At 41.0% G+C, this 26,060-nt stretch overlaps 1 protein-coding gene across 2 annotated transcripts in view; it reads right to left on the bottom strand.

Moving 5' to 3' along the window:
* The window catches only part of SASH1 (SAM and SH3 domain containing 1), a 194,619-nt gene that overhangs the window by 136,468 nt on the left and 32,091 nt on the right, over window positions 1-26,060 (bottom strand). For both annotated transcript variants that reach the window (XM_089530224.1, XM_089530223.1), the window contains exon 2: window positions 22,403-22,531. In XM_089530224.1, the coding sequence (XP_089386350.1) occupies window positions 22,403-22,531 (129 nt within the window). The remainder of the gene's footprint in view (window positions 1-22,402; window positions 22,532-26,060) is intronic.

The raw sequence follows: 26,060 nt of genomic DNA on the forward strand, positions 1-26,060 counted from the left end.
TCCAAAATATACCATGAGACAATGACACCTTTATTTTTTTGTGGGTTGTTCAGGCAATGTGGCCATGTTCTAGAAGAGTTTGTTTCTGACATTTTGCCAGAACCTGTGCTTGGCATCTTCAGAGAATGCTGACATCTTTGTTTTCTGAAGGTTCACTGTACACAAACTCTGTTTAATGTACAAAATTATTGAAAATGTTGTATAAATTTGCCTTCAGGTTAAAAGATGTATAAGGTGTTATAAGGCGTATATGAAACATAGGCCCTCTAGACGGGGCGGCGTGGACATGACATCCTTGCTCCGCGCCAGGGCGCTTAGTGCGCCCTGAACACGGAGCAGGAAGGAGCTCCATTTCGGAGCTCCTTCCTGGTTTAGTCCGCTGGGCACAGCCTTCAGACGGCTGCGCCCAGCGGACTAAAAGAGAAAGGGGCCAAGCGACCCCTTTCTCTTCTCCCCACCGCCGCGGGGTGTCCTTGGGGCTTGAAGCCCCAGGGACACCCCTTTTCAGGCTGCGGGGAAGCGGCGTTTTGCTGCTTCCCCGCAGCCTGAAAGGGGCGGATTGGGGCCTCAGTGGCTGCCGTTCTGACCGCTGAGGCCCCGATACTCCGGGGAAAGGGGCGGGTCCAGACCGCCCCAAATGGGCAGTCTATAACCCGCCATAGATAAATTTTGTGTTTAGATTTGGGTCCCAACTCCAAGATATCTCATTATGCAGCTATATGCAAATACAGGTATTCCAAAACTTTAAAAAAAAATCTAAAATCCAAAACATTGGATCTAGTATCTAGCATTTTGGATAAAGGAACTCAAGAGGTAGTAACATAATTTCACAAAAGTTGCAAAGCTTTTCTAAAGTCTTCTATACTGAGCCTCCATTTATAGTAGGCTCTATAGTTCATCATTACTGACCTTCCCAAGGAGTGCACAAGAGAAGAAGACCACAAGAGGTCATGCTAGTCCTGGTCAGAAAACAACCTTCAGGCTGTGTCATATTCCCATTCACAAGGCAAAAGCACACACCGTTCTGGCAAGAATCATTCAAAATCTTACAAATCTCAACATTATTTTTCGAAGTACTGTATGGTTTTTTTTTTTTAGTTTTCTCACAGAAAACATGAAACAAATTTTCATCACTGAGAAACAATGTAAGGTGTCAGGCATGTACTGACTGTTTCCAAATTCTAATCATATCAAGCTGAAATCTAACTCCAGATATTCACAACCCTAATCCAATCACTTTAGGAGGATCTGAATTAAAAGTCTTGGCTATTCCATGAGGATGTGGGAGACGTACTCAAACTCCAGTGACCAAATGCCTGTCACCCAGGTTTAATTAACATAAATCAGTCTCAGTCATCCAGCTTGATATATTTCCAGTCTGATTATATCAGTGAACAATCTGCTTTGTTCTGGGCCAAGCAGATAAACAAAATGATTGGTTTTAAGAAGGGAGTGGGAGATGAAGAGAAGGGGGATGGTCTCTTGGCCAGTTTGGGGAAATGTTTGGGATGTATATCTTAAAAATGTTAGAAAACAGACTACCCATGATTACCTTTTAAACAGAGCACCTTTAAATTGAACTCTGAATACTAGATAACAGAATCTGAGAAGTGTTAGCTTCAAGGAGAGTCAACTCTGGGGGATGGAGGGAAAATTAGTTTGACTGCCTCAATGTGGATAGGAGAGAAATATGCATGCAAAAAAATAGTAAAAGAAGTTGATGAGTAAAAGAGCGGAAATGTACATGTAGAGATAATACGCAGACAGGTGCTTACATTAATTGTCAAATGGGAATGAGATGGGAAAGCTGGAGTGCATGGCTTCAAAAAAGATCCTTAATATAATGGCCACAATAAAAAAAATATTGGAATACTGTATCAGTGGAATACAATGATATTGGGATACAAACTCTACGGCAGGGATGGGTAACTTCCTGAGATACAGCTTGAAAGATTGCATTGTCACAAAGGTCCTGCTATATATGATCCTCATTGACATAGCAGGGCAACCACTACTCTCAGTATACTCTTGCCTGCAGGAGAGGCCAAAGTGTGGCCAATGATCCATGAGAAATATAGCCTACAGCACGTGGTGTTCATTGGCAGTTTTCCATCCAAGTATTAACCAGAGCTAGTGCTTTTAGGGTATTCAGGCAGCATAGACAATCTAATTTTATTTTATTTATAACTGAAAAGTCCCATAACAATTCTAGATAGTCAAGGAGGAAATTCTGCTAAGGTGGGGGAAATCACCCTTAACTCTTTTAGACTCTTAAGCAGGCTTTTTTCAAAGCAGAAACTTAGAAAACTGCTTCTAATAATTATACCTAAGAGTTGAAAAAAGTGCATAAGAAGGTAACCAAATAGTAAAAAACTGGAAAAATTTTCTCTGAGTAAAGTGCCAACATTTGCAGCCATTTAGTATATAAAAAGGTGGTGGGGAGAGAGAGTTAAACAGATAGACACAGAGCACTCTCTGGGGGAAAAGAACTGCTTTGATATCTACATGGAAAAGAAACTTTATATTCCACCCTAATTTTGTGAAAATAATTCAGAATTACTGAAATTAATAAATAAAACTGCATCACTTTAAATAAACCTATTACTTAAACTTAAAATAAACCTTTTAAACTTAAAATAAACTTTTATTTTCAGTCAAGATTACTGAAAATAAAATAAAAGGACTAAGAAATGTGGTATCCATTAATTCAATAGAATGAAACATCTGAAATAAATCATTAAAAAGAAATGTTCTTAATTGGGAAAAAGAAAAAAAGTAACACACCTAAGATGTAGAAAAATTATTCCCTGCATTCCCTTTTTCACAACAAACTTCAAAAGAACGAATACTTCCACAACAGTGTCATGTCTCATTCAAAATATGCCATTCCTTGAGGACAAGATGAGGCTTGTCTGGGTATTATTCCATTGAATTTCTGCATATATATAAACAAAGTTGTCACTTCCCAACTGCTCTGTTCTTTTGAGACTGAGCAATATTCACCAGAACATATGCTCTATGCTAATATGTCATGTCTCTTTTGGCATAGAGGCCATCTCAGGTACTCTATAAAAGCAGGCAGAATAACTATTAATGACTGTTAATATGCCAAGAGTTGGAAAACACCCCTGTTGCCTTCAGTGCAGTCTTTTGTACATGCAGGCTATCCTCATACAAAGGAACACACCGGTGAAGCTAGACTAAATTTACTAAACTTAATTCTCACTAAATTCAATGGTACATGTTAGATGAGCTTTATCTTCCCTAGATATCAGCAGGAATTAAGTTCAACCAATATAGTCCCTACCAGAAGCAGTGGTCAGTCTAAAGGAACATTTCGCTTGTGGGGTCTGATCCTTCATAAGATTCCAAGTTTATTTAAAGTAATGCAGTTTTATTCTTATTTGTTAATACAAACAAATTATACAGAAGGATTATAGTAACATTTTACTATGAAATGCTCAGAAAAGGCTTAGGGTTACATGTATGAAAAAGGAAAGTGTATTCAACTATTGTTCAATGTCAGTAGTACAGCAGCAGTTCTCAACAGGTCAGCTGCAAAACTGGATCCATGAATTTGGAGGGCTAAAAGGAAATGCAACCAATCTTTCATGAGCTCATGTCTCTGCAAAGCCAACTGGACTGCCTTCTTGCAACAATGGCCTTTTACACTGTCAATAAAGATAAAGAATAAGGCTGTAAACCAAGCCTTATGAGAAACAACTTAGGAGACTAGGTATGTTTTATTCAGAGAAGAGAAGACTGAGAGGTGACATGATAGACATATTTAAATATTGGACAGGATGTAATGTAAAAGACTGACTGGGCTTGTTTTATACTGCTCCAGAGGCTAGGACACAAACCAAGAGACTTAAATTACAAGAAAAGAGATCTCACCTAAACATTATGGGCTCATCTCTATGAGCCAAATAAAATAGTCTCACCCTATCCCCACAGTGATGGGTGCAGACTGTCTTCGCAATATAACATTAGTTCCACACTGAATCCAAGCTATCTCTCCCTTATACCTGGTTTTTTTTAAATGTTCTTTTGCTCTGGATTTTGCAGAAAATCCTGGAAGGTTCTGTAGTAACAATGAGTGGCTGTCTACACACACATTCCCTCTGAGTCACCCAGCACCTCTGCTGCTGGCAGGAGTTACTTCCTTTGAAGTCACAACAGGTCCCCCTTCATGCGACTGACACTGGAAACCTCATTTCTGACCTCAAAGGGAGTGACACTCACTCTACAGCACTGTGCAAAACAGCAGCGATTTGTTTGTGTAGACAGCCATCTGGCTTCATAACTGCTCTGGGGCAGCTCTGATGCTAGAATACTCTGGGAGCAGCCTGGAGTATTCTGGCTGGTGTAGATGAGCCCTAGGAAGAGTTTCTTCACTCTGTTTCATAGTGGAACAGACTGCCCTGGGGAAAGATTTGTCTTCTTTGGAGGTCTCTAACAGAGAATGAGCATTTTTTTAAAGGAATGGTTTAGTTGTGCATTCCCACATGACAAAGTATTGGACTAGATGTCCCTTGAGACCCCATCCAACTATATGATTCTATGAACAAGTCAATATGCGACAGATTTTCCCAGTGGACTATTCTTATGGATCAAAGACAAGGAAAAAGTAAAAACAGTAGGGCTATACAGCAGCATCACAAAGAAAATCTACTTCTAATAAATTTGGAAAGGTTGAATAAAGGGTGAACCATTTCCCAGCTAACACACAACAACTATTTTAACCTATTAAAATTGTTGCTATACAAGCAGAAAATCTTTAAAAATTATTCACTGCCTACTGTCCAGCAAAAACTATACAGCATGTGCTGTATAGACCAATTCTTAAAAAGTAAAATGTAAATCTAAATTTCCTGAAACAGTAAAGAATGAGAATGAATACTGTCCCCCTGTAATTTATATTTAAGGTCTTTAATTCTGTACATGCCACTTAAAGAACTGATTGATTACTAGTAGCAGTATTAATGAATAAACCGTAGGATTTATAATATATTGTTTGCTCAGTTACATACTCACTGATTCACTTTTATCAACCAGCTCTTCTGTTTCCCATTTGAACAGTGGAAATATTAGTAATGTGAGTCAGACAAATGTTATGAATACAAGGATTATGAAACTGATAGAATTTTGTTTTTCTTCTGTCGCTATCAACAAGAATCACACAGGATTAAGCTGGGGGAGAAGGGACAGGAAGGAAAAAAGCAATCTATAAATTTATTATGATCTATTTCATATTAATTAACATTGTTTTCATTTGATTTTGTGCATCATTAAAAATAGGCTTTTTAGCATTTGATGTTAACACTGAAGTATTTTGATTATTTTGCATATTTGCTCTAGACAAGCCTACAACAGTCTTCTTCAAGCTGGTGCTTTCTAGATGTTCTGGATTACAATTTCCATGTTTCCTGATCACTGTTCATACTGGTTCATGAAGAGGGAAGGTCCAGTCCAAAACATCTGAAGAATTTCAAGTTTGAGGAGAGTGGCATAAGGAATCACACTTTCAATATGACACCCCCCCTTTTTTTTCTCATTTTGGAGATTCATATTTTTGTACACACATATTTAGTAAAACAAATTACCATATAACTCAGTGTCCTTAAGGTATGTTGTAGCAATTAGGACCCTGAATAATACTGAAAAATGACAAAACATGAAGAGTTTAAATGACCAGCCACTGTATGGCAACATAACTTTCAATTCATATCTGTAAGCCCTGTGTTCAGCAGAATGGGTACCTGGGTGTGCGTGCTGAGGGAAAGCAACATTTTTGCTTTTCAAAGACATAAGCCAAAATACATCCAGATGTTCAGAAATATTTCACAACATGTTATAACTCCACCGTGTAACCTGCAGTTAATTACTATCCAGATGTCTTCATGGCTCCAGAAGTATAACTATGCCTATAACTACAGATGCTCCTTGCATCCTTCTACTGAAATTCAGTCTTCTTCAAAGACAATTGGACTGACAACTTGTCAAATGTCTCAAAACACACACAAGGAGGAGCAAAATGTGGAGCCAACATTTTAGATTCATAGCTTCAGCTGTAAGTTATAGTAGCTACAGATGTGCCCACCAAATATTCCAATTCTATACATGCCCAACTTAGTTTATTGAGGTTTGCTTGAGACAGTGTGCATGTGATTGTAGCCTAAGAAAGGTTTTGGAGGAGAGAATAAAGTGATGTAGGAGAGGCACACTTAAATTCTGTCTTTAAAAACTGCAGCATTTTCTTAGAATTTTTCATAAAATTCATTCCAAAATGATCGCTACAGTCAGCCCTCCATTTTGCGGGGGATCCATTCCAGACCCCCCACAGAAATGGAATTTCACACATATTCAAGCCCCATAGGCTTGAATGGGGGTGTACACCCGTGAGTGGCTGCAGGCGCATACCTTGGGTGCATGCCCATTTTAATCCCCTCTGTTTGCTCCTCACAAGTAAGTGAGGGTTACACAAATGGCATCCGTGCAAACTCAACCATTTAGCTATGCTTTCCATATTGAATTTTGAAATGCAGTTGAACTATACAATCTGACACCTACTTACAGTATAATCCCATACAGACATAGACTGACTGAGTTCAATGGGTCTCAGTCATAGATATCTAGGTGAGCCAGTGTTAGTCTATACACCTAAATACCTGTGACTGAGTCCTACTGAACTTCAAAAAGCTGAAAAAGCAGGTTCTACTCTATTAATACTACCGTATGCTAAATCAGTTCTCTAGGGTGCAACAAGGTGTACTGTTGTCAATCTACAACACGCTAACACAGAGATTCCTCTGAAAGGTGGTGTGTAATCATACCTATTTCTGACAAAACTATGTAGAACAATGCAATATGCAACACAATTAGAATTAATTTTCCCAGTTATAAATGGAAATCTGATGTTCCAGAGGAACTTTCATGGGGGAAAGTGTTCAACACACTAACAACTTGGGACTTCAAGAAATGAGAACTGTAAAATAATCAAAGATACAGTGAGCCCTTGGCATCCACGGGGGATCCATTCCGGATCCTCTCCCTCTGAGGATACCAAAATCCGCAGATGCTCGAGTCCTATTGTCCTTAATAGTGGCACGGCAAAAGGGAGGGAATGGGAAATTATGTTTTTAATAGTTTTTCTAACTAGAGAAACTCTGCATAATTCAGCTAAATTTTTAGTTTAGTTAAGCACATTGCTTGACTAATGTAGCAATATCCAAGTGCTATTTTCTAGCATTCATTGATAAAAATATACCAAAATCAATTTAAGGCAAAGTACACTGATAGCACATTTCATATATGTCTACATAGAAGAAACTCAATCAGTAGTTCAAAAGGATTACTTTCAGGGCAGTGGATATGGAAATGTCTCATTTATGCTGAACTAAACAAATACACAGTGCATATAACAAATATAGTACATGGGGTTACATCTATGTAGAAAGAAGGACATATTTACCCGCAAGACCAAAGGTATGATAATTTCAATGGGTTCAACCTATATGAAAGAGAAACCTTACCTTATTTCAACACAACTGTCCAACAGTGGCACATGGGATTATATAACTATTTATGAACAAATACATAACAGCATAAAAAGGAGGCAGTCCAAGAATCACATGTCCAGAAAAACATTAAATGTCCTGTTGTTTTGTTTTCCTATTCGCCACAGTCTGATCATATAATCCCAGGGTTTAACAGTAAATAATTTTCTTATGGGGATTTTTTTGTGTAAACATTGGAGCAAAACAGACCACTCCTTTGTGCCGCCTTCTGGGAAGCTTGGGAGTGTGATGTTTACACACTGCATGCTCCCAAACCAACTGGAAGCCACCCAGCCATTTACACAGGGGCAGCTTCATGATGCTCTGGCGGTGTGGCATTTACACACTGACCACTGGAGCATCATGAAAGCAGCTTCCAGCCACAGTATGGGCAGAAAAGCTGTCTTTTTGTGCCTGAGAAAGGAGCGGCTATTTGCCGCTCCATTTTCAGGTGGCTTCAAGGCAGATTGCAGCTGTGGTGTGCGGTTGCTGCAGCCCCAATCCAGCTTTGGAAGGGGAGGCTTCAAGCTGCCCCTTCCACCAGTCTATTTCTTCCCATACTTTCAAGTAATAAAAATAACTAGCATCTAGAAACAAACCATATGTGCTGGTATTCCTGCTGCCAAACTTGTGTGTAATATTTACTACACCAGTACAGTATCATAGCTGATGTCTTTCTGCTGTATCCAACTATTATGGCCTACCCTAAATGATTTTTTGCTAGTAGTCTAAGGTATCTGAGTGTGCCCATAGGTGCCATAACCACAATTATACCCAGATCTCATCACCTACAAAGCAGATATTGCTTGTGCTAAATTGCTACTGTCACAAACAAAAGTGCATTGTAACTTTCATGCTATACAGCTTCTGCCTTGTGTTATCTGTAACCACAATAAAACATTTCAGAATCAGATGTTAGCTAGCCATCAACAGTGATGAATGAGACAGCACAACACAACTTGCTCTTTCATAGCTATTTGTTCTTCAGTGCCCTACTGATAGCAATACAAACTCTGTTTTGTCAGTAAACTGTTCAGATGCAATTCCAGAGTCAGAAGGGAAACTGATAAGATTTCTTAACAAGGTGTCATCTTCCCAATGTCAATTTTGCGGCCAATATCTAATTTTAAACAGATGCCCTGGTGAACTTTACTAGCACTCTCTCCCAATTACATGCTCAAAAAGCTCACTATCTATTTGAGATTATATGATACTTTTTCTCATATTATTTTTACTATGATTACATACATTTCTAGCTGTTCTTCAAGGCAAAAATCATCACAAGGCCAACTGAAACATATTTTAATATGCAAAATAAAGAACAGAGCCATACAAAGAATAAATATTCAATACAGAAAAAATAATAAAAAACAAGATGTCAACAGAGAAAGTTTTCATTAATAGCACAGTGCACTAAAATCAACCAAACACCAACCTTAATTAATAACAATGTGATTGTAAGTGAAAAACATGTCAGCTCATGCATATCAGGATGAAGCAATATAACTTTCTCCTTGGGGAACATTATGTTCCCAGCAATTTCTCTCTGGACTTTTTCAAAAGGGCAAAAGGGATGGGAAGCATAGCGTGATGCTCCTATCACTGTTGTGTGATCTGGCAAAGATTTTCAGATGATGTTGCACAACATTGTGATAATTCCGCCACTATCCCTTGAATAAAGAGGAATTTTCCGGACACTTTTCACTCACAGGAAAGTCCCGTGAATGAAAAGCAGCTGGAAAATTCTTCTTTATTCACGGGATAATGGCGGAATTATCACAATGTCATGCAATGTTGTTTGGAAATCTTTGCCAAATCACACAACACTGATGGGAGCATCACACTATGCTCCTGTCCTTTTTGCTCATCTGAAAAAGTCCTCTGTCCACAGATCCAGAAAGCAATAAGAGAGCTGCTCCTCTAAGGAAGATGCAACAAAGGTGGAACCAAAAAGGCATGGATAGAGCAGTTATGTTGCCTCTCAATCTCTTCCACTCTGTGGACATGCTCACTTTGTACATCCATAGTAATGACAGGTCAAGGCCTGATGTAACTAATCCCTCCTCCATGTGTGAGTTTTATTTTTATTTATTATTGTATTTATACCCCGCCCTTTAGCCCTAAAGGCTATCATAAGGAAGAAACATTGGAAATAGATAGCGCTAACTAACATCACCTCCCATTGTGCTTAACTGGGAAAAATGGCTAGAAGGAACTAGCACTCAGTATGTATATTTACCACTTTTCTCCCAAAGCAGCTCTCATGGTACATTAAAATAATATAAATCAAAGATATAGCCAGCCATATTAGTCTGTAGAATCAGTATGTAGAGAGATCTTGTAGCATATTTGAGGCTAACTGAAAGAAATTGGCAGCCTGAGCTTTCATAGACTTAAGTCTTCTTCCTCAAGGAAGTGGATTTAAGTCTACAAAAGCTCATGATGTCAATTTCTTTCAGTTAGTCTCAAAGTTGCTACAAGATCTCTCTACATTAAAATAATAGTTAAAAACAATCTAGAATACATTTTAAAAGAAAGCATTAAATACATCCTCTTAAATAAAACATTGATCTAAACAATTTAAATGCATGTTAAAAATTACCGATATTACTACCCCCACCAGATTAAAAACTGAACACCTATTTAAATAGGAATGTCTTGGCCTGCTGGCGGATAGAGAGCAGTGCGGAAGCCAACCAAACCTTCCTGGAAGAGAGTTCCACTGAGAAGGTTCTCTCTTGGATCCTCACCAGATGAGTCTTCAGTCATAGCACATCACTGCTAGTTTAATTTATTGATACTGCAGTTTGTTTACATTTTTAATGTTTCCATGATGTGGTACTTTTAGCTGCATTTGTTTTACCATTTGTAAGCAGCCTTGAGTCCCAAACTGGGAAAAATGTAGAGGCTCCGTAAATATAACAAATAATAACAATTAATAAATAATCACCACCACCATGGAGGCAAACAAGAATTTAGATGATAAGGGGCTATATCTCACCCAAGCCACCCAGTAACTGCTCAGCTGTTTACATGGGGACGGCTTTATGATGAGAGCACACAAGGGGAATTTTGGTGGTAACCCACTGACTACATCTGGATCTCGTTAGAGAGACAGTGTCCTTTGCACTGCACAGAGGAGCATTCTTCATTCAAAAGGGGAGTTATGTAACAAACAATTTCCCCTGCAGTATACAAATGGAAGTATGCTCACTTCACCAACCTCTGTCTTGTAAAAATCTCTTTCACGTTTTCATCAACAAGGCTCCCGCCACAAACACCGAAGCACACTTTTTGGAAACTTTACCTGACCATCAATAGCCTCAAACAGATGGCTCAAAAGGGCCACCATCAGCCTGATATGGGGGTGAGGCACGCACATGATGCACACCCCCAGATTGTGCAAAAACCATGGGGAGGCTGCACCAGGGCTGTCTAATGTGGCCCAAACCCAGCCACAAAAGGTGCGGTTTCTTACAGCTCCTTTTCACAGCCTACTTAGAATTGTGGCAGTGGCCACCCTCGGGACTGCAGCATCTGGTTGTTGCAGTCCTGTGGTGATTGGAGCAGGAGCAGCCTCTGGCCCCTCCTTCTGCCACATCTGCTTTGCCCCAGTAAACCAGGTAAGGTCATGAAAAAGGGAAGAACCAATGTTGTCAGGAGAATGGATGAAGTTGTATCTCCTTGTCTTCTTTCTCCCATGTTTTCAGGAATTATGTATGCTTAACATGCGCTGCCAAAGTGCAACTTCCTTCAGCAGTCAAGAGCAACCTCATTCACATAAGCAGGAAAGCACAGTTCCATTTTTACAACTTAGGGAAGTTAAATGGGTAAGGGCAGCATATGTAACTATGGCTAATTGCTGGAACACCAACCCATTGCCCCAAGTCCCATTTGCCTTGTCCATTAACCAGTAAGGCTGTTGACTGAAGCCTGCTGACCACGTTCTTAGAAAGTGTCAGCAAAAGTTTCAACAGCCATGAGCAGGCATTTCAGCCACTGATACTAGAAGTAACCATGTATCCTCATGACTGCAGAATTAGACCTTGAATGCTCCCTACAGGCGGGTTACAAACCACCATGAAGGTACGTGCAGAGCGCGTACTAGGGTTAGGGAGGTGCGGTGCTTCTGCACCTCCCTAACCTTAATACGTGCTCTGCGCGTAAAAAATGACAGCGGCCGTTCCAGACGGCCGCTGTCATGAGGACGTCACGGCCGCGCCGCCTCTACACGGGGTGGCGCGGATGTGACGTCCTCACTCCGCGCCAGGGCGCCTAGGGCGCCCTTTCCGTGGACCAGGAAGGAGCTCCGTTTCGGAGCTCCTTCCTGGTTTGCGGCGGCGCTTTGCTTCGCTGGGCGCAGCCTTCAGACAGCTGCGCCCAGCGAAGCAATGGAGAAAGGGGCCAAGCGGCCCCTTTCTCCTTCTCTCCGCCGCCACGGGGTGTCCTTGGGGCTTGAAGCCCCAGGGACACCCCTTTTCAGGCTGCAGGGAAGTGTCGTTTTGCTGCTTCCCCGCAGCCTGAAAAGCGGTGGATCGGGGCCTCAGCGGCTGCCGTTCTGGCAACTGAGGCCCCGATACACCGGGGAAAGGGGCGGGTACCGCCCGCCCCAAATGGGCGGTCTATAACCCGCCACAGAGTCCCATGAACTCCTCAAAAGAAAATAACATCTTTCGCATTCCATTAGCTCTCTCTTCCCTCATAGTAGCAGAGACCCATACATGAGCACCAACATTGGCATAGTGAGCTGAAGAAAAGGAGAAACTTGAAGAGCAGATGCAGAGGTCAGGTCAGGTATGAAATAGTGCAGGAAAGATGGGTACGCTAATTTGTGTGTACAAATTGGGCTATCTAGTCCACTTTTCTATGCCAGGATTGGTTGCCATGCTGGAATGGAGTTGCGAACCCAGTCCCTGGAGTACTGATTGGTAAACTTCATGGGCCATAGAATTGAACACATAATCACAAGTAAGTCACGATGAGCATTCTCCTTCCTCCACAGCCACCAATGAGATCTCAGGAGGAAGCCAACCAGGGGCAGCTACCACCAGGTCATACCAGTATCATAAAAATGGGCAAAATTCTATAAGTCTGGCACTCTTAACAAAGCATAAGGGTGTTATTTCCACCACAAATTTACAGTGGCATAACTCCATGGGTAGAGGCTTTAAAGTCTTCCCTGGGCAGAGGAACCAGTTTGTGGGTACAATGGGCACAGTTCATAACAAGCTCATCTCAGCATTGTTATCCATGGTTCCAATGATGTCACAAAATGCCACATTCTCATTAAAAATATTTAAATATTAGATGCATAGTGCACTGTGGACATAACAGAAGGTGCTCATTTAATCTAAATCACTTCCACCCCAAGCTAATGAATCATCTGCAGTTTTCACTTACATTTGTTCATATCTTTTTAGCACACCTTGATCTTTATCTTTGATGTGGACTAATCCAATTAACATGCCTTTTTCCAAACCACCTTTCTCAGCAGTACAATGACAATAACCAAATTAGGTCCAACTGCCAAAGTGGAAGGGAGTTCTCTGCCCACAGACCATGCTCCATTAACTGGCAAAAAATTTGTGAAGAAATGCCTTCCAAAATTCCTGAGCGGCAGGCAAAAGATTTCACTATTCTGGTCATAATCTGGGCTAGTCAGCATGCTGCAGTTTGGGGACAAAGACAGAATGGCAGATGCAGACAGAACTGTTGCAACTCTTCCATTCCTTCCATCCTCACATAAAAGGGCTGTGACCTCTGCACATTATGATCTTTGGGGGCAAAACAGACTGGCCCTTTGGGCTACCTTCTAGGCAGCTTGGGAGCACAGTGTTTACATGTCACATGCTCCCAAACCACCCAGTAGCTGCTCAGCTGTTTACATGGGACAGCTTCATGATGTTCCGGTGGTGCAGTGTTTACACATCATATGCCACTGGAACGTCATGAAGCCGGCTTGCGGCTGTGGCATGGGTGGAAAAGCTGGCTTTTTGCCGCCTGAAAAAGGAGTGGCTATTTGCTGCTCCTTTTTCAGGTAGCTTCAAGATGGATTGGGGCTGTGGCATGAGGTTGCTGCAGCCCCAGTCCAGCTTTGGAAGGGGCAGCTTCAAGCCATCTGTTCCACTGGTCTATTTTGCCGCTTTGTTGGCTCTGGCATGTATATATTATTTTAAACCTATCATTTAACATTTCAGTTTGAAGTGCTGCACGGACACGATGTTTAAAATTAAAATGGATCAACAAAGCTGAAGAAAAGAGCTCCAGAGACCAGCACTCATCATCCACCGGCCCCACCCTTCTGCTCTGCTTTAAGAACTTTGCAGGCAGAAGAGACTGTAAGGAGGCAAGGGAAGCTGAGGCCTGAAGGCTCCAGAGACCATCATCCACCGACCCCACCCTTCTGCTCTGCTTTAAGAACTTTGCAGGCAGAAGAGACTGTAAGGAAGCAAGGGAAGCTGAGTCCTGAAGGCTCTAGAGACCAGCACCCATCATCCACCGGCCCCACCCTTCTGCTCTGCTTTAAGAACTTTGCAGACAGAAGAGACTGTAAGGAAGCAAGGGAAGCTGAGTCCTGAAGGCTCTAGAGACCAGCACCCATCATCCACCGGCCCCACCCTTCTGCTCTGCTTTAAGAACTTTGCAGACAGAAGAGACTGTAAGGAAGCAAGGGAAGCTGAGTCCTGAAGGCTCTAGAGACCAGCACCCATCATCCACCGGCCCCACCCTTCTGCTCTGCTTTAAGAACTTTGCAGGCAGAAGAGACTGTAAGGAGGCAAGGGAAGCTGAGGCCTGAAGGCTCCAGAGACCATCATCCACCGCCCCCACCCTTCTGCTCTGCTTTAAGAACTTTGCAGGCAGAAGAGACTGTAAGGAAGCAAGGGAAGCTGAGTCCTGAAGGCTCTAGAGACCAGCACCCATCATCCACCGGCCCCACCCTTCTGCTCTGCTTTAAGAACTTTGCAGACAGAAGAGACTGTAAGGAAGCAAGGGAAGCTGAGTCCTGAAGGCTCTAGAGACCAGCACCCATCATCCACCGCCCCCACCCTTCTGCTCTGCTTTAAGAACTTTGCAGGCAGAAGAGACTGTAAGGAAGCAAGGGAAGCTGAGTCCTGAAGGCTCTAGAGACCAGCACCCATCGTCCACCGGCCCCACCCTTCTGCTCTGCTTTAAGAACTTTGCAGACAGAAGGGACTGTAAGGGGGCAAGAGAAGCTGAGGCCTGAAGGCTCCAGAGACCAGCACCCATCATCCACCGGCCCCACCCTTCTGCTCTGCTTTAATAACTTTGCAGGCAGAAGAGACTGTAAGGAAGCCTCTGGGTTTTTTTTAAATTTTTTAAAGTCTTAGTGTTTAATGATGATTGTATTTTAGATAAGGGATGGGGGATGGAATTTTAGTTGTATATATTATGTTTTGTTTTGGTGTTTTATTCATTTGCTTATGACAATTGTTTATGTATTTTATGTAACTGCTTATGTAATTTTGTTTAATGTTCAGTGATGGTTGTATTTTAGTTAAGGGATGAGGGATGGAATTTTAGTTTATATACATTATGTACTGTTTAGGTATTTTATTCATTTGCTTGTGTAAATCTTTTATGCATTGTATGTGTTTGTAATTTTGTAATTGTAAATTTGTAAACCGCTTTGATCTTTTTGGAAAGGCGGTATATAAATAAATTTATTATTATTATTATTATTAGCACAGAATTCTGAATAAGCTGTTTTAAAAAACAACAAAACAAGAGGTGAAATCAGCAATTGCAAATTTAAAAATGGGCAAATCACCAGGTCCGGATGGGCTCACGGGGGAGTTCTATAAAATTCTTACTGAGGACCTGTGCCTTCACCTTGTAAAACTATTCAATGATTTACTCTTTACCTCTTTACCACCACCTAGCTGGAAACTCTCAAGAATCATTCCACTTCCTAAAACATCTGCAGATAATCCCATGGTAAAGGATTTCAGGCCCATCTCACTTATTAATCAAGACGCCAAGCTTCTTTCATCTATTCTAGTTCACAGGATTGACACCTTTATAACCGACTATATCCATGATAGTCAGGTTGGTTTTATGCCGGGCCAAAGATTAGCTAATGTAATTAGGAGGACGCTGAACATCATATATGATGCTAATCACTCACATTCTCAACTCTCATTGTTATCTTTAGATGCCTTCAAGGCATTTGATATATTAGAATGGCCTTATCTTTTGGGGGTTCTGGAAGGTATGAATTTTGGTTCACAGTTCACAGCTCTGTTCAGAAACCTTTATATAGGGTCAATAGCAACAATTTATATAAACAGGCAAGAATCTCCAATGATAGATCTCTGCAGAGGCACCAAACAAGGGTGTTCCCTGACACCAGGGTTATTTGCCTTAGAAGTAGAGCCTCTTGCTGACTCTATTAGGAATAATCCTAAAATTCATGGTTGGCTGCATGGCATGCAGGAGCATAAGTTAAACCTTTATGCAGATGATGTTCTTGTATTTCTTCAAGACATGGACACCTCATTTCCTGCACTAGAACATGTTCTCCACTGCTTTGATGTAAAAGCAGGCTTCAGAATCAACTTAGAAAAATCCAAACTACTTTGTCTTAATACCCCCTTAGATAAGCAACTGAAATGGCAACGTTTGACTAGCCTCCATCTTTGTCCATCGGGTTTCACTTACTTAGGTATATTAATTACAAAAGATCCACTCCAGCTGCTCCCATGGAATTATAAACCGCTCACAGATTGGATGAAATCTAAATTGAAACTCTGGAAAACACACAAACTCTCACTGTTGGGTAGGATATCTTTATTAAAAATAAACCTTCTACCCAAGTTTTTGTTTTTGTTCCAAACGATTCCTCTGTCCCCTCCCAGTTCATTTATTATTATTATTATTAACCTTTATTTATAAAGCACTACAACTTTATATTTGCAAGTAAACGAATTCGATTTCCTAAAAATTGTCGATATATGAAATCTAAGCATGGAGGTCTTGCTATACCCAACCTGGAACATTATTTTGCAGCATTTTGGTTAATCCAAGCTATCCAGCTCATTAAGAGATCTACTTCTACACTTTGGGTAGAACTAGATATCAGCATAGTAATACCTCAATCGGTCAGCCCTTTTTTTCCTAACATCTCAGCCAGAACTCTAAACATAGAAAACCCTTTTTTTCAGACATCACTTTCAGTTTGGAGGAAATGGTCCTATCTGATGGCTCCCAGCCCTTCCCAATTAGACCATTCTTACTACACCCTTCCTTTTTTAGCCCAGATCAATTCACACAGTTTAATGAATGGGAAGATAAGGGCATTTATACCATTCAGGACTTATTTCAGAATTCTAGACCTAAAAATACAGAAAGTATTTTAAATGTGTTGTTGCCACTTAGACCCTCTTGGCTCCAAAATCAACAAATTACCTCATTTGTGTTCCAACAAATTACCCCTAGATCACTGACCATACTTGAACAAATGTGTACAGTCCCAGGTCCACCAGTGAAGGGAGTTTCAGCTGCATTGTATAACTGGATGGTTGAAAACTCCTATGGGAGGGGTATTTTTTATAAAACAGGGTGGGAGTTGGATATACAGTCGGTTATTTCAGATGCAGAACGGCATCATATATGGTCATGCCCTTCTTTATAAGTCTAAGTCATCTGTCCTACGGGAAAACACATTGAAGGTGGTATACAGATGGTACCTGACCCCTGTCCAGCTACCATGAATGACAAGGAAGACATCTTCTTTGTGCTGGAGGGGTTGTGGGGCAAGAGGTACATACCTACACATGTGGTTGGAGTGCCCAATTGTCCAACTATTCTGGACACAGATTGTTCAATTGATGTCAGACATCACTAAGCAAAAGGTTCAACCCACCCTGGAATTGCTTCTCTTGTCAATATTTCAATTTGACAATAAATTTCTCCATCATAACGAAATTATATCCTTTTCAGTTGCTATAGCTAGATTAATCATTGCCAGAAACTGGAAAACTGGTCATCTGTCCATGGATCAATAGTGGACAAAGTTCTGGGAAACCTCAGCTCTGTAAATCTGCATTTTAGCTCATGTTTTAAAAGTAGAATGGTGTGATGTAATTGTGTTTTACCTTTTGTAAACAATAAAATATTTTAAAAAACAAACAAACCTGTAAAGCAGCTAAATTACAATACCAGTTCCAGAACTACTTTGAACATTCCTCATGGATGATAGAAAACAGATACCATAGAGTAAATAAAAACTGAGCACAAATCCACAGCTGACTTGGATTGCCTCCTCTAGTGGAAACATTTAATTAACCAAAGGTATCATATATATTAGGAAAGGTCTAATTTTTCAAGAAACACAACAAACTTCAGTTCCCAGAATTTCATAGCACTGAATCATAGCAGTTAAAGTCGTGTCAAACTAGATTATTTATGTGATGTGGATGCAGCCTCTTGTCTCTGTAGATTCTAGCAGATCTATTGGTATGTCTTCTGTACATAGCGGTTTATTCGTCTCAGTTACTTCTGAGTGCACGTTTCACTCCACATTCCAAAATTTGGGATTAATCTTTGTATAATTATTCTTCCTATGTGTCATTCATCTTATTATCTCTTTTGTATAGCTCTTCTGTATATTGTGAGCATTAAGCAGTTAGTTATTGTGATAATAAAGTGGGGATCCCATGTATACTGTTTTGAAAGTTCTTTGATAAAAGAGTGAAAATACAATATACATACAAACACCAATCAGACGTGGACATGCCTAGCTAGCTTCATGTTTAGCCTCACTTGCCTTTTTCACTCTCTAGCATAGATCAAAGTGTTCATCCCTTTCCAATCCTGATCCTGCCTTTAAAAGAAAGGATAGAACTGGATTTTGCTAATGAAGTAAACACTTTCAAAAGCCAAGTAAATGATACTTGGAAAACCCATGTTGATAATCACATGCAACTGGAGAAAAAGACAAAACCCATAAATTAGCAAGGATTGTATACTGTCTCCACGGTTTTCTACAATTACAGCAATAGATGACCAGCAAATTCCAAACTTACCAGGCACGTTCAAGAAAGAGGGAACACCAGCCAAGCCAAAAGTAATGCATGAACATTTTGACACCAGTTTTGAACAGGAAAAGGCCCTCTGCTCAGTGGCAGTATGCTTCTCTGAGGCCTTTGAAACAACACGAAAGTTTCTTGGGGAAATAGTCTAAATTTGTGCATAAGAAGCACCTGCCAAATCATGAGCCATATAATTTTGGCTTGGGCAGCACCCCTCCATGTAAAAACTTGCCCCAAGAGAGCCGCTGCCCATGCCAAAAGCAAATAATTAAACATTGAAATCATACTCTCTAAACTAAATGGAATTCTGTGTGAAGCAACTGCACACCTCAGAGGTGGGCCAGCTCAGCCCACTGACTTGGAAATGCACCAACTGACATCAAGTAACACCACTTATTTTCAGTTAGTCTGCCTTCTGAAAAATAAGTCCAACCTCCCTCTTCAAAATATCCTCCTGCTTCCCCTAAAACCAGGGACATGGAAAATATCCTGATCTTTTGGTTCTCATCTCCAACAGTCTTTTCACTGACCATGCTGGCCACAGGATAGAAATGTCAGGGATGCTTTGGAGTTTATCAGACAAGGTCAATTGGAAGTATTATCCAATGGCAATCCGAACGCAATCATGGGGTTTAACGTTATTGCGTGATATACTACCACACGCAAATTTGGGCAATGGGAAGTCAGTCCGAATGCAATCATGGGGTTTCACATTATTGCGTGATAGACTACCACAAGCAATTTCAGGCAATGGCATGCTACTTTCGGGCAATGGGAAGTCAGTTCGAACGCAATTCGCATTCACGTAAATTCACTGAACTAGCAAATTCACGCGAATGCGTTCTGGCCCCACTTTCTTTTCATTCAAAATTAAGAGAAATTCCTCCCATGTGATAAACTCCTCTGATTGAGAGTTCCTGCATGGCAGGGGGTTGGACTGGATGGCCTTTGCAGTCTCTTCCAACTCTATGATTCTATGGACGAACTCCCAGAATCCCTCACTCATCATGGAAAGGTAATTCTGAGAACTGTAATCTAACAGATAACATTTCTAAACTCTGGTGTTTGGTGGGACCTCTGGTAGTTGAAATCCAGTCATTTTAAGGACCATACCTTTTAATTCCACTGTCTTTGACTTATTGATGGTAGGAGCAGCAGCAGTGTGCAAACAGAGTCCTGGCCTTTTCCTTTTTCTGGTCCCTGAATATACTGAATGAGAATACCCCAGGTTGAAAGCCTCAGTGCCCCATGGGAGATGTAATTTCTTCACTTGGGAAAACTGCATTTCTCACTGGCAGCATACCAGAATACTGGAAAGAGAGATTTCTCCCTTCATAGTGCCAGGGCTGCCACTGGAGCATAAGAGGGGTATGATGATTAGAAAAGGCATTCTTCTTCAGGTCAAGATTTTAAATCAAGCTGGAGGAGACTTTGAGAACCTACTCGAGTTTGTCTCTTATTGGGAGCACATTCTAGAAATACATAACCCCCACAGTGAGCTGAGCTTTACTTGCATCTCTGCCTAACGCCAGGATCTTCTGTGTGAAAATGTATAAACAGAACTAATCCTTCTATTGTTTTTTGTGGATTTTTCAAGCTATGTGGCCATATTTTATAACAGTTTATATCTGATGTTTCGCCAGCATCATCAAGATGCCTGCCACAGATGCTGGCAAAACGTCAGGAATAAACTCTTATCGAACATGGTCACATAGCCCAAAAATCCCACAAAAAACTATGCATGCTGGCCATGAAAGCCTTCAACTTTACAAATCCTTCTATTCCTTTCATCACGTTGATCATCAGTGTTTTCTCTCTGTTTCTCTCAGTTCTGTCAAGCTTTAACTTTCTCCATCTGTGATGAAGAGCTGAGTAGTGTATTTTCCAAACGGCTTGACTCTATTCTCCCTTCTGTGTGGGAGGCAATAAAGAATTTTGTTTGCCCAGGATGAGAAAATACTTAACACCAGCCTGGATCACACAGCATTGGCAACTGTGTCATGTGCTCTTGACCAGCCTTAACTATTTTGTGTCAAATTATTATGTCATTTTCAGAAAGTAAATCCTTGCAAGCCAACAATAACAAGTAAAGCAGTGACTCAAAGAACAATTAAAGGGCTGTCATGGTTCACAACAATGGTGTACTCTCCCCAGCCAAACAAAATAATCAAGACATTCACTTTGGAAGAGTTAAGTCACGCTGTGTATACCCCATGAGGCACTTTAAAAAATCACATTAACAAACATTGTGACTTTGATAAGCAATGTCTCAGCACTAAACTCCCCCCTCTGCAAGCACGCCCACATGCATGCACACATTTGAATAATGCTACTGAACTTTAATTGAATTGCTTCTTAATTAAGCTTCCAACTTTGTTAATAAATATATCATTTTTTCTTTTATAATCCAGGGTCTAGAGCAGGGGTCGGCAACCTACGGCCCGCAGGCTGGATCCGGCCCACGGGCACTGTAGGAGCAGCCCCAGGCTGGCCCTGCCGCCGATTGCCACCAGCGGCGCACTCCTTCCCCCGGCCTCTGGGACGGCCTCTGCTCTCCCAGAGGGGCAGGGGAAAGAGCTGGGGCCGGCGGCGCGCTCCTTCCCCTGGCCCTCTGGGACGGCCTTAGCCGAAGAAGAGGAGGAGGAAGAGGGGGAGGGAGGGAGGAAGGCAGGAATGAAGAGGAGGAGCAGGAAGGAAGGAAGGAAGGAAGAGGAGGAAGAGGGAGGAAGGAAGGAAGGAAGAGGAGGAGCAGGAAGGAAGTAAGAGGAGGAGGAGGGAGGGAGGAAGGAAGGAAGGAAGGAAGAGGAGGCGGGAGGGAGGGAGCAAGGAACGAAGAGGAGCAGGAAGAAGGAAGGAAGGAAGGAAGAGGAGGAGGAGGGAGGGAGGAAGGAGGAGGAAGGAGGAAGAGGAGGAAGAAGAAGGAGGAAGGAAGGAGCAAGAGGAAGAAGAATACTCTTTTTGAAGGTGAGACAGTGTGATTTTCCAAAGTGCAGTGTGTATTTTCAGTGCTTTCAATGCTAAAAGGTCTGCTTTAACAATGAGAGTGGTAGTGATGATGAAGATGATATGTCAGTTTCGGAGACATGCACTCTTTCTGAAGGTGAGACAGTGTGACTATCCAGTTAAAATATAGAGTTTGGGATATACTCGCTGTATAAGACTACCCCTCTTCCAAATAAAATTTTTTAAACACCTCAGATTTGATTTCAATATGGTAATTTTAATTCAAATGCTTATGACATGCAGGTACTTAGAAGGAAAACTTGTTGTATACAAAGCCTGCTTGGATTGGACAGCTCTCCCTGCCTGCCCAGTCCTCCCTGTCTCCAAGATTTTCTTCTACCATACTTGTACAGCGCCGCCCTTGCTGCTTTCATACGGTTGCCACATACGGAGGAGATGTGGCTGCGGCTGTTTTTGAGCTCCCCCTACCATAAGCTGCAACCGCAGATTCTCCAGTCTGGCTCAGAAGTTTCAGCACCTGCCCTATAAGATGACCTCTGACTTTTGAGAAGATTTTCCTGGGTTAAAAAGTAGTCTTATACGCCAGAAAATACTGTACCTTTTCCTTTAGACTTTCAACATGGGTGAAACCACAATAACAAGGGCATATTCACCCTCCCCCCCATCTCTTCCAATAGTTTATTTAATAAGAATATAATGATGATAACTGCAGAAAAATGAAATGTAAGGCTGCTCTACAGTACGCTATTCCAAACACAACAATGAATATCCTTGAACCCTTAACATACGTATTAGCATTTAGATGGGCCCTCCTCTTTATCCACTTACCACATCAAGGTTTTGGGAAACCCTCCGCTTTCGAAGCTCTTCCATCCGCTCACATACATCAGTAAGGCAGGTATTATAATAATCTGCATACTGCTGAGCCAAGTCATCAATATTGCCCAATGACCCATCCTAGAGCAAAGAAAGAAAAGCAACAGAGTGTAATTAAATCATTTTCAGTGAACTTAAAAGAAAGATTGTAACTAGAAAAAGAAAATGGGTATTATAATGTCTAGAGTCCCTGAAGAATTACAATGACTGCAGAGATACAGCATTTTAAACACATGGTTTTCAACATTTAATTTTTAAACAAGAATGTTACTTTAGCATTCAGAAGATATCACAAGCAACCATGCTGAGATTTGAATTAATCAAGGGTTCCACATCTTACATGCAAGCCCTTAAATCAATCATAATTCTAAGTATTTTGATTAAAATACAATGAACCATTGGTATCTGCTGGAATTTGGTTCCAGGACCCCCCTCCCAGAGAGTGCAAAATATGTAGATGCTCAATTTCCCTTAACTACAGTGGCATTGTAAAATGCTATCCCTTGTACAAAATGGTAAAATTAAGGTTTGCTCCACACCCCAAGCCATGGATGGCTGAATCTGTGGACACAGAATCCATGGATAAGGAGGGCGGACTGTATAATCTAGTCATGAAAAACCTCTCAATTTTCTTTCAGAATACTAGTAGACAGGAAGTTGGAAGTTAATGGATAAAGATGCCAGCATACACTTCTGTTCTGAAAACTTACTATGAAAATCAAAAAAGCTGAAAATACAAATTCCACATTAATCCACACAAGATTTGAAGGTATATCAGTGCTGTACAACTCTATCAATACTGTACCCCTAGGTATATATTAAAAATATACTTTAAAGCATTTGACAATGGGATTTGTATTGGAAGAAATTATTACTTTATCAATAATGATCTCCCACCTTAACAATGTACAAAATATACTGCTGTGAAGTACTATGGGGAAACGAGATTTGAAACCAGAAAAATGTCAATGAAGTCCTAATGAAATGCAAAGATGAACTGTTTCACTGGGCAGCAAGAGATTTTTTCATATAGGTTTCAACACATAAACTATATTTGTTTCTCTGCTGCATGCCCTCTAACTACCCAGTTTGGCAGGATAGTCTCAATTAATTTTTTGTCCTTCCACTTTTTCAGCTGTTTTTAAATTTCCCGGTTTCTCTCTTTCCCCTTTTATCTTCATCTTACTTCAGTACTGAAAACTGAGTTCAAAGTGTTAAAGTAATCTGCATTCAGTTAACTCAGCAAGAGGGAAGGGGAAGAAGAAGGCAAAATCTTGCCCTTCCCAATAGTCTCTGGGAAAAGCCAACTTCTGCAGCCTATCTTGGCTTGTATGTTGTTCCTCATTAACAACTTTTGCCATCTTGACCACATTCTGTTGTTGTTTGGCCACATGTGTCCCAGTTTTCATCTGTGAAATATTGGAAGGTATGCCATTCTGAAACCATATGAATGGGCACGCGTGCCCGTGGTGCCCCGTGCGCCGCCACACCGCTGCGCTGAGCCCCATTGTTTCCAATGGGGCTCAAGCATAGAAAGAATTCGCCTTACGCGGTGGGGTCCAGAACGGATCCCTGCGTAAGGCGAGGGCCGACTGTAAATTTAATTTTTAATTTTTAAAAATATTATTTTAATATTTCATGTTTAAAATCACATCTTTCCAAATTTCATTTTAACCACATGAAACTACATGTAAATACATTTAGGCTGTGTGTGTGATATTGTAATTTAAAGGTATAATTTTAATTTTGCTAGTTGCTTATGTCACAGCTATTACCATTACATTCAGTGATGTGTGGAAATTACAATTTATGAGTAACATTAGTATAAAAAACAAAACAAAGGATTCTATATGGTTTTGTATGGGAGGAGATCAATGGAGAGCGGTGACACCATGAGTTACCATACCAGGTGACACCAAACCTAGTGAGACCACTGGCTGCTGCTGTTGCTGTTGTCGTTAAGTCCAACATGGGGCTCTGAACATCCCTCAGAGCCCCATTAAAACCATTTTTACAAAATGGAAAGAATATGGTTTAATCAAAATTTTGCCTAGAAAAGCTGCCTGCCAAAACTCAGTCACTAGGTAAGGAAGGAATCTGACAGAAAAGCAAACAAGACTGGCTGGAGACTTTCACAGCTGGTAGATAGGCAAAGCTATCCAGGGGAAAACTACTACTTGGACACTCTACAAAACTGGGTTATATGGAAGAGTTGGGAGAAGAAAGCCATTGCTGAAACAAGCTCTTATTAAACCATTTTGGAGTTTGCAAAAAGCTATGTGGGAAAAGGTTATTTGGTGATTGAACTCTTTGGCCTTGCCACAATTTGCAAAACCAATAGTACTCATTGACCTGAGAATACCATCTGTGACAGCATTATCTTGTAAGGATACTTTTCACCTGCTGGCCCCAGAAAACCAATTGAGGGCAATATGGATGGATCCAAGTGTAGGGTAATTCTAAATGAAATTTAATCTGTAAGGCACCTAGAACAGGGACAGATGTCATCCTCCAGCCACACATTGACCCTAAAAACCCAGCCAAAGTAACACTGGAGTGGTTTAAAAACAAGAACTTAAACATCTTACGGTGTTGCAAAATGCATAAATCCAAATGAGAATTTGTGGCAAGATCTGAAACTGGGAGTTCACCTATGGTTCTCATCAAAACGTAAAAGAAGCAATTTTGCCAAGGGCAATGGGTAAAAATGCAGGATTTAGATGTGCAAAGATGATGGAAACGCATTCCAAAAGACTCAGCCACAATTGCTGTCAAAGATATTTCTACCAAAACTGTGTGTGTGTGTCTGTGTGTGTGTGAAAGAGAAAATACTGACAACCAACAAGTGCTGGTTTGTTTTTGCTGGCTTAACTTCTGTGCCATCGTAAAAATATTTTGCACTTTCACTGTGTCGAGTATTTTGTGAAAACCAAATGGTAACAATATCTAAAACCTATTTTAACTTGTTTGCAACACAGTAAAATGTGGAAAAGTCAAAGAGAGATGGATACATTTACAATGCATTGTGAACCAAGGAAGCTAGTCTCCTAATACAAATAACAGTCAGTTCTATATAGAGCAATTTAATGTAGTTTGATCCTTCTTCAGTTTCTGGATTAGTTTAACACCTTGATTTTAAATTGCCTTCTGGTACATTTAGCAACAATTCCCATCCATGTAATTCAGGTATATGCAAATTTAGTTTAGAATATTTGTTCTAAAATAAATTCCCCCAAATGAAGCTCACTTTGGGTCAAAACAGACAGCCATATAGGGGCATCCCTACACTGTACCTTTCAGTGCTGGATTGGGACCGTGGCAACCACATGCCGTGGCCCCAATCAAGCATGTTTCTGGTCCAAAAAGAAGTGGAAAAATGCCACTCCTTTTTGGGGTGGCTAAAAAGCACCCTTTCTGCAGTGGTGGCAGGTTTTCAGCATTTCTGCTGAATGGCGTGTGTAAATGCCACACCACAGAAATGCTGTGAATCTACCTGCTCTGTGGTCAGTGGGGTGGCGTGATGCCAGCTTGGAGGTATGTGCTGTGCATATGCCATGCTCCCACACCACCCCAAAGCTGGAATTTTTTGCTAGTCTGTTTTAGCCCTAAG

The sequence above is a fragment of the Sceloporus occidentalis genome, unplaced genomic scaffold, assembly GCF_023333645.1.
Source record: "Sceloporus occidentalis isolate IW3139 unplaced genomic scaffold, rSceOcc1.0.p SCAF_6, whole genome shotgun sequence".
Lineage (NCBI taxonomy): Eukaryota > Metazoa > Chordata > Lepidosauria > Squamata > Phrynosomatidae > Sceloporus > Sceloporus occidentalis.